At 41.5% G+C, this 14,407-nt stretch overlaps 1 protein-coding gene across 11 annotated transcripts in view; it reads left to right on the top strand.

Annotated features, from left to right (window-relative positions):
* AFAP1L1 (actin filament associated protein 1 like 1) overlaps window positions 1-14,407 on the top strand; it is an 88,821-nt gene that overhangs the window by 61,401 nt on the left and 13,013 nt on the right. For 5 of the 11 annotated variants that reach the window (XM_073230910.1, XM_073230909.1, XM_073230951.1 and 2 more), the window contains 3 exons: window positions 8,083-8,247; window positions 10,253-10,431; window positions 12,741-12,866. In XM_073230910.1, the coding sequence (XP_073087011.1) occupies window positions 8,083-8,247; window positions 10,253-10,431; window positions 12,741-12,866 (470 nt within the window). Of the gene's footprint in view, window positions 1-6,777; window positions 6,858-8,082; window positions 8,248-10,252; window positions 10,432-12,740; window positions 12,867-13,691; window positions 13,773-14,407 lie in introns of those variants that run through there. The other 6 variants (XR_012128973.1, XR_012128972.1, XM_073230913.1 and 3 more) reach the window with 5 other exon arrangements.

The raw sequence follows: 14,407 nt of genomic DNA, 5'->3' as shown, positions 1-14,407 counted from the left end.
CCTGCCTGGCTTATTTCACTGAGCATAATACCCTCTACCTCCATCTATGTTGTTGCAAATGGCAGGATTTGTTTACTTCTTATGGCTGAATAATATTCCATTGTGTATATGTACCACATTTCCTTTATCCATTCATGGACATTTAGGTTGTTTCCATTTCTTGGCTATTGTAAATAGTGCTGAGATAAACATAGGAGTATATGTCTTTTCCACACTCGACTCCTGCATTCTTAGGGTAATTCCTAGGAGTGGAATTCCTGGGTCAAATGGTATTTCTATTTTTAGCTTTTAGAGGAACCTCCATACTGCTTTCCACAATGGTTGAACTAATTTACATTCCCACTTGCAATGTAGGAGGGTTCCCCTTTCTCCACATCCTCACCAACATTTGTTGTTATTTGTCTTTTGGATGGTGACAATCCTTACTGGTGTGAGGTGATATCTCATTGTGGTTTTAATTTACATTTCTCCATGACTAGAGATGTGGAGCATCTTTTCATGTGCCTGTTGGCCATCTGAATATTTCCTTTGGAGAAGAGTCTTTTCAGCTACTCAGCCCAGTTTTTAATTGGCTTATTTGCTTTTTGTTTGTTGAGGTGCATGAGCTCTTTATATAATTTGGATGTCAACCCCTTATCAGATATGTCATTTATGTATATATTCTCCCATACTGTACAATGTCTTTTTGTTCTACTGATAGTGTCCTTTACTGTACAGAAGCTTTTAGTTTGATATAGTCCCACTTGTTCATTTTTGCTTTTGTTTCCCTTGCGCAGGGAGATATGTTCATGAAGAAGTTGCTCATGTTTATGTCCAAGAGAGTTTTGCCCATGTTTTCTTCTAAGAGTTTTATGGTTTCATGACTTATGTTCAAGTCTTTGATCCACTTTCAGTTTACTTTTGTGTATGGGGTTAGACAATAATCCAGTTTCATTCTCTTGGATATAGCTGTCCAGTTTTGCCAACAGCAGCCGTTGAAGATGCTGTCATTCCCCCATTGTATATCCATGGTTCCTTTATCATATATCAATTGACCATATATGTTTGGGTTTATATCTGGGCTCTCTAGTCTATTCCATTGGTCTATCCATCTGTTCCTGTGCAAGTTCCAAATTGTGTTGATTTCTGTGGCTTTGTAGTAGAGTTTGAAGTCAGGGAGCATACTTCTCCCCACTTTATTCTTCCTTCTCATGATTGCTATGGCTACTCGGGGTCTTTTGTGGTTCCACATGCATTTTAGAACTATTTCTTCTAGTTCATTGAAGAATGCTGTTGGTATTTTGATAGGGATTGCATTGAATCTGTAGATTGCTTTAGGCAAGATGGCCATTTTGATAATATTAATTATGAATTTCCATTTATTAGTGTCCTCTTTAAAATCTCTTACGAGTGTCCCATAGTTTTCAGGGTATAGATCTTTCACTTCCTTGTTAAGGTTTATTCCTAGGTATTTTATTCTTTTTGATGCAATTGTGAATGGAATTGTTTTCCTGATTTCTCTTTCTGCTAGCTCATCGTTAGTGTATAGGAATGCAACAGATTTCTGTGTATTAATTTTGTATCCTGCAACTTTGCTGAGTACAGATTTTAGATCTAGTAGTTTTGGAGTGGATTCTTTAGGGTTTTTTACGTGCAATGTCATGTCATGTGCAAACAGGGACAGTTCGACTTCTTCCTTACCAATCTGGATGCCTTTTATTTCTTTGTGTTGTCTGATTGCCATGGCTAGGACCTCCAGAACTCTGTTAAATAAAAGCGGGGAGAGTGGGCATCCTTGTCTTGTTCCCGATCTTAAAGGAAAACCTTTCAGCTTGTCACTGTTAAGTATAATGTTGGCTGTGGGCTTGTCATATATGACCTTTATTATGTTGAGGTACTTACCCTCTATACCTATTTTGTTGAGAGCTTTAGCATGAATGGATGTTGAATTTTGTCAAATGCTTTTTCAGCATGTATGGAGATGATCATGTGGTTTTTGTGCTTCTTTTTGTTGATGTACTGGATAATGTTGATGGATTTTCGAATGCTGTACCATCCTTGCATCCCTGGGTGAATCCCACTTGATCATGATGGATGATCTTTTTGATGTATTTTTGAATTTGGTTTGCTAATATTTTGATGAGTATTTTTGCATGTATGTTCATCAGGGATATTGATCTTTAAGTTTCCTTTTTTGTGGTTTCTTTGCCTGGTTTTGGTATTAGCATAATGTTGGCCTATAGAATGAATTTGGGAGTATTCCCTCCTCTTCTAATTTTTAGAAAACTTTAAGGAGGATGGGTATTAAGTCTTCACTAAATTTTTGATAAAACCATCTGGTCCAGGAGTTTTGTTCTTAGGTAGTTTTTTGTTGACCAGTTCAATTTCCTTGCTGGTAATTGGTCTATTCAGATTTATTGTTTCTTCCTGTGTCAGCCTTGGTACTTTGTATTTCTGTAGATAGTTGTCCATTTCTTCTAGGTTATCCAGTTTGTTACCATATAATTTTTCATACTATTCTCTCATAACACTTTGTATTTCTGCTTTATTGCTTTAAATATATCATGCCACTCCCTTTGGGCTTGTAAGGTTTCTGTTGAGAAATCTGATAGCCTGTTCGGTTTTCCTTTGTATGTGACCTTTTTTCTGTCTCTAGTTGCTTTTAAAAGTCTATCTTTATCCTTTATCTTTGTCATTTAATTAGTATATGTCTTGATGTTGTCTTCCTTGGTTCCCTTGTGTTGGGAGATCTGTGCACCTCCATGGCTTGAGAGACTATCTCCTTCCCCAGATTGGAGAAGTTTTCAGCAATTACCTCCTTAATGACACTTTCTGTCCCTTTTTCTCTCTTCTTCTTCTGGTACCCCTATAATGTGGATATTGTTCCATTTGGATTTTTCACACAGTTCTCGCAATATATTTTCATTCTTAGAGATCCTTTTTTCTCTCTGTACCTCAGCTTCTTTGTATCCCTCTTCTCTAATTTCTATTTCATTTACTGTCTCTTCTACTACATCTAATCTGCTTTTAAATCCCTCCATTGTATGTTTTATTTCAGATATGGAATTTCTTAATGATTGAATCTCCGTCTTAAATTCGTTCCTGAGTTCTTGAATATTTATGTACCTCTATGGGCATGTTTATGACTTTTATTTTGACCTCTCTTTCAGGAAGATTGTTGAGTTCAGTTTCATTTGGCCCTTTTTCTGGGGTTTGTGAGACTTTGGTCTGAACCAGGTTCCTTTGATGTTTTGTATTTCTATGTGGTGCCCTCTAGTGCCCAGAAGCTTTAGTCTCTGGAGCTGCTCAGCCCCTAGAGTGAGGTTGAGGATCATACTGGAGTGGAGCTGATGCCTTGGGGGAGGAAAGAGCTGTTTCCTGATTCCTGTCTGTGGTGCCTGTCTCCAGTGTCAGAACCAGTGGGCTGAGCACACAGGTGTAAGCCTCTGTGCTTCATGTCTCTAGCTGTTGTAAGTGGGGCCTCCCTCTGGCTGCCTGATGCCAGTGCAGTGACTGCTGGTTTGTGAGCAGGTGCCGGCATGCCAGAACGAAGGTGCAGCAAGCTGCATGTCAGTGTGGGGCTTCAGGGATGAGCAGGCAGTCAGGGGGCTGGAGTACCTGATACTCCTCAAAGTTCGCAACCTGCTGGGCAGAGCATGCCCAGAAAACCTTGTCCACCTATCCCTTCTCCCACGCAGTGGGCTCCATGCAAATCCCACCCCTTCAGCAGCCCTCTCACTGCTAGGAAGTCTCTCAAACCGCCTGCCTTTCCCTTGTCCCAGAGCAGCTGGATGTGGATCTCCATCCTACACAAATGGCCAGAATCTCAGTCTCTCAAGCACTCCACCTGTCCCAGCTCCCTAACCCCACCAACCTCCAGCACACCACACAATGTATGTCTGTGCTCTAAAGCAGATCTCCAGGGCTGGGTGTTCAGCAATCTTAGGCTTCCACCCCTCCCCACTCTGTTTCTCTCCCTCCTGCCAGTGAGCTGATGTGGGGGAAGGGCTTGGGTCCCACCAGATCAAGGCTTTCATACGTTACCCTGTTTCTTGAGGTCTGCTCTGTTCGTAAGGTCTGTATGCAGTCTGGTGTAGCCTTCTTTCCTGTTGGTGTTCTAGAGCTAGTTTTATTAACTGTATTTTCACACTATATGAGGTTTTGGGAGGAATTCTCTGTCTTACCTCTCACGCCACCATCTTGAATTCCCTGGTCTTTTCTATGTTGGCCATCCTAACTGCTGTGAGGTGATATCTCATTGTGGTTTTAATTTGCATTTCCCTGATAATTAGTGATGTGGAGCATCTTTTCATGTGCACATCATGTCTTTTTAACATCAAAATGATAAAGACAAAGACAAGGAGAAAGTCTTGAAAGCAGAAGAGAAAATCAATTCATCACTTACAAAGGATCCCTATAAGATTAACAGCTGACTTCTCATAAGAAACAATAGAAGTTGCTCCCCTAAAATCACCTGGAATATTATTCAGCAATAAAAAGGAATGAAGTGCTGATACATACTACATTTGTGCATCAATTACATTAGAAATATGGACACTAAACATTACATTTTTTTCTCACTATGGAAGCCCTGATTCTTCTGGAAGGTGCTTTGGCAGTTCTGAAGCAAACATTTTATCACTAGTACTGTGAGGCTCACAGTATTATAGTCCCTTACAACTTACCCATTATAATCTAGTTCGCTTCCTCACCACCATTTTAGTGACTTAAGTATTACAGAGTAGGGTCTGAGAATTGCTGCTCTCCATGGTACTGACACATAAAGGCAAACCAGGGCAGCAGCTCCCAAAGCTGAATCCACTTGCTGGTTCAGTCCCTAAGGAAGTTTGCACTCAACTGCAATGAAATGAGAAAAATTTGCATAGTGCATGAAGTTTTTCATAAAGATAAATCTATTCAATATAAATGAGTATTTATTCTGTATTTGTGTCCTTCCAACTCTGCTTGGATGTTAAAACACTGTTTACTTTATAAAATATTGGGAGTAACAGATAGTAGTTGGAGTTTTTAAGGTCCTTATCTGATAATATATAATGCTGGCAACCTTTGGTGGTCTAACCACTAATTTTTATTTTACCAGTCTATAAAATCCAAGTCTGATAGCCAACTATCCTAGGATGCCACTGTTTATCTAGGAAGCTGGGGGAAGTATGGATCCCCTTCTCTACCCTCCATGCTTTATGTATGATCAGTTTAAGTTGCAGGGTATTTGTGACAGGAACTCATTTTTGCATGGGTCACTAGGTGACCACTGCATTGCCTACAAGAGCTGGAGAGAAAAGACCCCCAATTATCAGTTACCCATGAGAATCACTCCACAGCACACCAGATTACAAAGGGCTGTGTATGGCTGTCTGAAGCAAAAAATAAATAAAACTTTCCCTGAGAGGTTGGACTCTGGCCTTGCCCCAGCTGAAGTAGTATTACATGGCATGGACCCTGAAGTTAGACAGACATGGGTTCAAACCTGGGCTCTACCACCATTAGCAGTGAGATCAAGCACTAAGTTTTCTGAGGAGTGAATGGAAATGAATGTAGATGAACATATAATGCTTGATACATTTTGCCATAACTATTTGTTATTGTGCACCATTGTACAGTCTATAGCAGACTACTAGGTTTCTCTCTGCCCCCACCCATTTCCCAGTAAAAAAAATTAGCCAAGCTTAAGTTTAGCCCAACGTCTCAATTCTCTATGTGCTGGAGTCCAGCTCCAGCGGGGGGGGGGGGGGGGGGGCGTGAAGCCCAAAAAAGGATGAGATGGAGTCGGCGGATGGAGAGACAGGACATGGAGTCAGATGGAGGTGGTCTCTCAACAAAGTGTCAATGACAGCTTTATTTATACCATTTTGCACAAGGATATGATTATTTTTTATTATTCTGATGATTAATTAGTATAGGCAGTTGGTTAATAAGTATAGGCAAGCTTTTTTCTTTCTTTTACTTTCTAATCTATTCATGGTTGGTCAAGCGTTAGACAGGTGATTGTTTTTCTGTTCCTTGACCAAAACTTTTCCTATCAACATGTACTCTATTGTTTTACGTTTCTATGCAACACAGTTTCTAAGTAGTGCATGTGACCGTAGGAACCTGTAGTATGTAGCAGCGACTATGGAGTCTATCAGCTCAGGGTGAAATACAGGTCACCTAGTGCCACAGTTAGCTAGGATTCTTTCCCACAAAAATATTCTTAGAGGCTTTAATAAATGTATAATCAATCTAAAATCATAAACTCATATCTTCACCTTATACCCCTTTATAGGGCACAGTAGACAGCAAACTAAATTTCCCCTTTTTATCTACATTTCTCTTTCTTCTGTGTGGATACCAAAATTTCCTTGACATATGCTGCACAGGTCTCCAAGACTCCACTACTGCAGGGACTAAACAAGTTCTTACATGATGAACAATGCAAGGGCATTCATATCACAGAAACTGTTTCTGTTTTAACTACAAACCTTAAAGTATAAACAAGTCAAATACGATGTATAATTATTCATTTGATTTTTATACTTTATATGTGAATCTAATAAAATGTTAATGTAGTAGGTAAATGCAAGATACAGATAGAAGCATGATTTAGAACTGTAAGAAGGTAGGTGTAGATGATCAGTTTGTGCCTACAGACCAGGTCTTAATCCAAGCTGAACAAGGGCAACAAAACATCCACAGGTGTAGAAGATTTCTATCAAAACTGGGGGATGTGGTCCTAAGCCTCACCTCTGTTCACCCCCTTTTTCTCACCTGATGGCCCCCCTGCGACTGTGCCTGTCTTAGGTTGTTCCTCCCTTGAGGAATCTTACCCGTCTCTGGCTAACCAGTCATCTTACGGGGCCATACAAGGAGATGTAAAGCTGGTAAGTGAAAGAGAAGTAATATTCTTTGAAAAGGTTAGTTTTTCACTTCTTTGCAGATTTATGCTCCGTGGCTTCTATGCCCAGCACTTGTTTTGAGGTGTCTTTACTTCTTGGAAAATTATGGTACTTGGTAATTTCACATATGAGGCACAAATTCTAGTAAAGGGCCATAATTAGGAAAGAAGAAAAACAAACTATAGAAGTAATAGAGGAAAGAAAACATGAGATGATTAATTAAATGTCAACAGGGTTATTCTATTCAATATTTTCTCATGACTCTATTTCTATAAAACTTTCCATCACTAGTTTCACTAGCATTGTAAACAAGGGGGGCATTCTCAGTGGAAATGGGGTGGTCAGAGTTTGACTAACTAACAGCAGGTTTCGGTACTTTATGCCAAGATCACCATTTGGCCCCTGCGTGTTCTATTCTTCAGGAGCACTGTCCTGAAAAGCTCCTGGGAAACTTACGTTCTCATCCTTTCCACACTGCTCAGCAAAGGTTAGCTTAGCTCTTGGCAATAATGCAAGCAAAAAACAAAACCAATAGTATAATGGAGAAAAAAAAAATCAAGGTGGGTAATAGAGGGAGCCAACTGCGAAGGCCCCTGCTTTGTGGGGTCTTCCTCCAGCCTGAGCTTTGCTACACAGCTTGAGTAGCATGGCTCCCAGCATCTATGGATCTGCACTATATGTACCTGTCTTCTTGTCTTATATATACCTGAGAGTTGACTATAAAACATACCCTTTTAAAAACAAAGTGTGTTATACCTCACAAAATTTGCTTTATATTATCTAACATTTACTAAGCACTTACTATTTCCCATGTACTACACTAAGTACTTTTTATGAATTATCTCACTTTAAAACTTACAACATGAGAGGGAGATTTGATCAATATCCACATTTACAAATGAGGAAACTAAGGTCTAGAGGGTAGGCACAAAAGCCCAACCACTCACTTTCACCTCCTGTTGCTCAACCAGGAAAGGGCAAAAGAGAACGCAAATTTAGTCTATCTGATTCCAAAGCCCTTGCTCCTAGTCCCTGTGTTCTATTGCCTTCCTTTTGCTTCCTACTTCCTTAGAGGATTCATACTAAATTTATCTAAGGGTATAGATCTAAATACACCCATTTTATAGATGGAGTAATTGAGGCTGGGAGAGAAGCTACCATCACCCAAGTACCCTTACCAGAGGTCAGAACTGAGGGCCTTTTCCTGCAGGTGCCAATCAATACAAGTATGGGAAGAACCGAGCTGAGGAAGATGCCCGAAGGTACCTGGTAGAAAAAGAGAAGCTGGAGAAAGAGAAAGAGACTATCCGAACTGAGCTGATGGCACTAAGACAGGAGAAGAGGGAGCTGAAGGAAGCCATCCGGAGCAGCCCAGGTACCAATGTGGGTGTGTCCTGAGTATTCATGGGGAGCTCAGACTTGATACCTCCGCTGGTACAGATCACCCAGTTTCTTATCCAGGAAAGGGGGACTCCTCCCCTTATTTCCCCTCCTTATCATCCTTTCTCTTCAGCATCGTCATCTCTCCTGGCTAATGGAAGTATCATCACTTTAATAAGTTCTTTTTGGGTAAGGGAATGAAAAAGCATCACAAAAACATGTACATTTAATGTAGTAAAATGTTATCTGATTTTAGAAATGTTTAAATGTGAAAAAGTGTGTCCTAGAACCAAAGAAATAAGTATTATCATTTTGAACCTTACAGTAATTCATTCATTCAAAGATATGTGCTGAGCACCAACTCTGTGAGACATTGTTCCAGGTGCTAAAATAATAGACAGGGACAGTTTTTCAGGATCCCCTTCCAAAATCTAGGGCCTTGACCTCTGCAGGCCCTGCCTGCTCTGAGTTCCTCTGCACCTCACTTTCTTCTGTTCCTTTCAATTTTCTCGGTAGCTGCAGTTCAGCACACTTTCAGCCTGAGGTTTCTACACATGCTGGAGAGAACAGAGATCCTGTATTTATAGAATTTGTCCAAGGTTACATAGCCCTATGAGAATCTGATAGAACCTATGTACCCCTTCCTAAAGGGAAAAAAAAATTCAGTGTTGTGAACAATTTTAGAAGCCCATGTGCCCCTGAACTCAGCCATAGATTGCCTAAGAGTCCATGAGCTTCAGATTGAAATTTTCTGACTTAAGGATAAGACCTGCTCTGTGTGGCCAAGAACCAAAATCAGTGGGAGGGAGGTATAGGAAGACAATTTGGTTTCAATATAAGTATGAACTTTCTAAGTGTCAGAACAGAGTTTGAAACAGGCTATCCTTTTTGTCCTGCTTAACTTTTTTTCTACAGTACATCACTTTGTAACATATTAGATTATTACATTTATTACTTTTATTGTTTTTCTCTCTCATACACATACACATGGTCCATAAAGGCAAGGATCTCTACCAGTTTTGTTCACTGATATATCCTAAGGACCCAGAACAGTATCTGGTAATAATTGGCATTCAATAAGCATTTACTGAATGGATGAATGAATGAATGAATGAATGCATGGAATAGAATGGGATGTGAAGATTTCACTATTACTGGAAAATACTACAATGCAGTCTCCCTCAGGGCAAACCTGAGTAAGAACCAACACAAATCTTAGCACAAAGAAGATACTAGTACAGGTTTGTTGACTTAAACTGATTTAGAAGCAAAATCCCAGTAGGAACGCCTGGTCAAAGTAAAGCCTTGTGTTACAGCTTGGTTACAAGTAAAAGAAACCAAAGTCAAACTGGCTTAGACATCGAAAGTAAGAAAAAATGTAATTAAGTGATCAGGTGTAGTGAGAACCAGGGACTTAAATGTCACACAGAAATCCTATTTCTCTAATTCTTGCTTCTGCCTTCCTCTATGTTGGTTTCAATCTGTGCCCCTCACAGGGGTGGGCATAAGAGCTATGCAGCTCCAGCCCTCACCCAGTCTTCTCAGCCAGCTCTGCAGAGAGCTTCTTTCCCAATGGCCCTCACAAAAGCCCCAGGATTCACTCTGATTAGTTCAACTCTGAACCCTAAACCAGTCACTGTGACTAGAGAATGGATATATGATTACGGGCCAGGTCTAAATTATGTACCAATCCCTGGAACTAAGAGTGAGGTCAGCCCCATCCAAACTATTGGGAATGGGGGTGGGGCAGAGAATGGAGAAGGTAGTTTCCCAGCAGAAAATCAGTGTTCTGTCTCTAAGATGGAGAAATGGGTCCCAAGCAGGTAAAAACACACTATCTGGCATAGGGCTGGAATTCTAGGCCCAAAGTCTATCTCTTAACCAGGACTGAGGGCTGGAAAAGCCCTCCAAGAAGGGCACACTAGAGACTATGGCCCTGCCAAATTCCCTGATGCTCCAGGCCAGGCTCAGCGGTTTTTCATCACTGTCTTTGGACACAGAAGCAAAGTTAAAGGTTCTGGAGGAGGGCATGGCCACCCTGGAAGCTCAGTGCCGTGCCAAGGAGGAGCGCCGGATCGACTTGGAGTTGCGGTTGGTGGCTGTGAAGGAGCGCTTGCAGCGGTCCCTGGCAGGTGGCCCAGCCTTGGGGCTCTCTATGGGCAGCAAGAGCAGGAGTGGGGTGAGTCCCCACTGTTCTGCTCCTTGACCCTTCACATGCTACAGATCTTCATGGTCATTCTGTGGGGTGGGAGTTATGTTTGTTTACAGATGAGATGACAGGCCCAAAGCAGAGAGGGGACATGCCATAGGTGGCACAACTAGAAAGGGGACTCTTGGAGCAAGTTCTCTGGCCTGTGTTCTCTCCATTGCAGCCCCACCATTTGACTTTTTATCCTGAATGTGATCTTAGAATGGCACTGAGGTTATTGATGATAAAACTACCATTTGTTGAATAACAAACTTGTACTGATTGACTACCATAGACCAGTACAGCATCTTAACCTGTATGCTCTAACACAATCTTCACAGCAGTCCTATGAGGTAGTGTATTCACCTGTAAGTCTGGGGAGAGGAAATCCTGGGACAAAATAACTGAAAATCAGTCAAAGGGAGAAATAAAGTTCAAAATCCATTTATTGCTCACAAACCAGTCACGGGCCGTCTCTCCTGCTCCAACAGAAGCAAAACCGGCCCTCCCCTCTCCTCTCAGGTACAGATAAGCCCTCCGTTGCCCAGGTAATTACCCATTGATAAGGACATTAACTTCTCTCCACCCCTGAGGAATGATGCAAATACACTAAAGCCATACTTCTCTCCACCTCTGAATGCTTATTGACATGCAGATGTACTAAAGCCAGGTGAGATATTCTGCAAATATTACAATTTTATCCACATCACCCCATTTGACAGACAAGGAAATAGGTTGAGATGTTGAATGACTTGCTCAAGGTCACTCAGCTCTAAAAGGGATACAAGATTCCAAATCCAGGCATTCTGACCCCAGAGCCCTGCTTCAGCCATGTACACGTGCTCTTTCCTAGGATCCACAGTGCACCAGGCCCTGTCTTCAGGATTTGCATCCATTATCTCCAATGCTCCCAGCAACCCTGCAAGGTCGATATTCTCACCTTCAATGAGACGTCCTCAGGAAGTCTCTGACCTCAATCTGTACCAGTGTCTCAACCTCACAACTTATTGACATTTGGGATCAATAATTACTTTTTTATAGGGGACCATCATATGAACTGTACAATGTTTTGTGGCATCCCTAGCTTCTACCTACTAAATGCCAGTAGCTCCATGCCCAGTTATGACGACCAAAAATGTCCCTAGAGATTTCCAAACGCTATTGGAAGAGCAATATCATCCCTATTTGGGAACGACTGGTCTAAATTACCAACAGTCCAATCTGTTATTCTTCCTCATAGCACTTAACCTCAGCTTGTGTATACATATGTATATGTGTGTGTGTGTGTATTTGTGTCCTTTCTGTCTGTCTCCCCCACTGGATTGTATTTTTATTAAGAATTGGACTATGTATGTTTTATCATCATAACCCTAGCCCTTTACAGAGTCTGAAAAACAGTAAAAGTGCAATAAATGTTTGTTGAATAAGTTATACCTGCTGTCAGACAAGGAAATTGAGACTCAGAGAGATGAGATTACTTGTCTGATGAGTATGAGTTGACACTGGGAACTGTATTCTTATTCTTATTGTCCAACGTCACTCTGCCTAGTCAGACCACACCCCATGACTCTCAAGCCAGAGTTGTTTCTTCTGCCCTTACACTTTCTCACCCTGGGGCTTTCCAACTCCATTTACAGATGAAGAGCTTAAGGGCAGGGACAAAACTTCCCAGAGTCACAGAAGGCTGGTGGAGAAGCTAGAAGTGGTTTACTCATGCCAGCTGTTTCCTCCCACCACTATGGCTAATCTTCACATTCCAGAGGACTTTTCCCTCCACTTAAAATACTTCTGATGGCCTTTGGAGATAAAGGAAGTCTTCTCTAAATTCCCTGCAGATTTACCTATTAATATGTCATAGTAAGGTGCTAAGCAACTATTTGGAAATTTTAAGGGGTGAAGGCAGTGTAGAAAATGAGAAGGAATATGGGAGAGAGGGTAAGAGACAGGGCTGTGCATCTGAATCCTGGCTCTCCCACTCACTAGCTGTGTGACCCTGAGCAGTGACTTGACCTTCCCACTTCCCTTATCTACAAAATACAATGATTAATAACAGTACCTACTTCATAGGCTTGGAAAGGCTAAATAAACTAATCCATGTAATGCCTGGCACGTAGTGAGGGTTCAGTGATTTCAGCTGTCATTCCCCTTTATTCCAAGGCACTTGCGTGTGTTACTTCCCTCACCCTGTTTGATGCTGGCAGGTTTGCAAAGTGCCTTCTATTTGCATCTTTGGAAGGTAAGCCAGGTATGGGTGTCCAGCACGAGACTTCACCTATGTAACTATTTCTTGTCATCAACAGGAAACTGCAAATAAACCCCAGAACCCTCCAGAGCAACCTCTCCCTTTCAACTGTGTTTCTGAGCTGAGGAAGAGGAGCCCATCCAATGTAACTTCCAACCAAGGCAGGGTGCTACAGAAAGCCAAGGTATGGCAATAGCTCAGCTAATCTAATTCAGAGCCTCCTTTCTATGGGATCTCACCAAGAACCAAAAAATCAGCCAGTGAGAAAGGCAAAGAATTGCCAATACAGCCACACAATAAAAGTCATCAACTTTGCTCAGAGAAGATCCTCAAATCTCATTCAGAACCTATTTACTCTTTCTTAACATAGTTCAAAAAAAACTTAGCTGCCTGGTTTCTGAGCCAACAATGTATTTTGAGACAAAAAAGGACCCATTCCATAGGTGAGCCTACTGAAGATCAGGGAGGAGGGCTTGCCCAGCATCATGCAGGGCTTCACAGTGAGAGCCAGGATGCAGCCCGGCTTTCAACTCCACTTCATGATACTGGCTCACAGTCCCATCTCTGAAACTCCTGGGGCCAGCTGTATTCAAGACTTTTGAAACTTAGAAAGGTAATATGGTACATATACTATATATGATGAAAAACCCCAAGTTCTCAACAACTATCCTGCAAGCAAACACATTGAAAATTTTACAGCAGACACATGAATACCCACACCATGTGGAGAAACTGGATTTAAAACAACCTTATGTAAGATAAATTCTAGCCGAAATAAGCAGGCGATGAGAGGCAACAAAGGGCCAGGCAGTTTATTTGAGTGCAATTCCCAGGTGATGTTCTCCCGGTCTGGGTACTACAGGCCGGGGAAGTCACACCCGGTCAGGGAGGTGGGGGCTTATACGGGGTTAGGAGGGGGAGGAGTGGGCAAGCTATCCTAGGGGGCGTGGAGAGGTATGACTGGCTAAAGGTGACATAATAGACAACTAGAAACTTTTTTCCTTCCAAGAGGGAGGAGGCTGACATCCGGGTCTTAGTTGGCATATCAGAAGGATGGAATTCAGGAAGAGCTGTCCCCTTTCCACATAAGGCAAGGACCTTGGGGTCTGGTCTGTTCTTCTTTTATGGTATCTCTCTGTTCCGTTTGCATGTCCTTGTTTTTCCTTCCTCCAGCCTAACACCTTGTATCAATTCAGGTCAAACTTGCCAGCAAATGAGCCTATGCCAAAACACTGTAGAAAAATCTTGGTTCAGAGCTTTCTGGATTTAAGAATTGTAAATAAGAAAGTGTGGAATGAAAAACAAGTGACTGACTCAGAAACACATCCCATGCTCATGGATAGGAAGAATTAATATTGTCAAAATAACCATCCTGCCTAAAACAATCTACAGATTCAATGCAATTCCTATCAAAATACAAATAGCATTCTTCAATGAACTAGAAAAAATTGTTCTAAAATTCATATGGAACCACAAAAGACCCTGAATAGCCAAAGCAATCCTGAGAAGGAAGAATAAAGCTGGGGGGATTATGCTCCCCAACTTCAAGCTCGATTACAAAGCCACAGTAATCAAGACAATTTGGTACTGGCACAAAAACAGACCAATGGAACAGACTAGAGAGCCCTGATATAAACCCAACCATTTATGGTCAATTAATGTATGATAAAGGAGCCATGGACATACAATGGGGAAATGACAACCTCTTCAACAGCTGCTGTTGGC

The sequence above is a fragment of the Manis javanica genome, chromosome 1, assembly GCF_040802235.1.
Source record: "Manis javanica isolate MJ-LG chromosome 1, MJ_LKY, whole genome shotgun sequence".
In the NCBI taxonomy this organism is placed as follows: Eukaryota; Metazoa; Chordata; class Mammalia; order Pholidota; family Manidae; genus Manis; species Manis javanica.
This window is presented reverse-complemented; position numbering and strand designations above follow the sequence as displayed.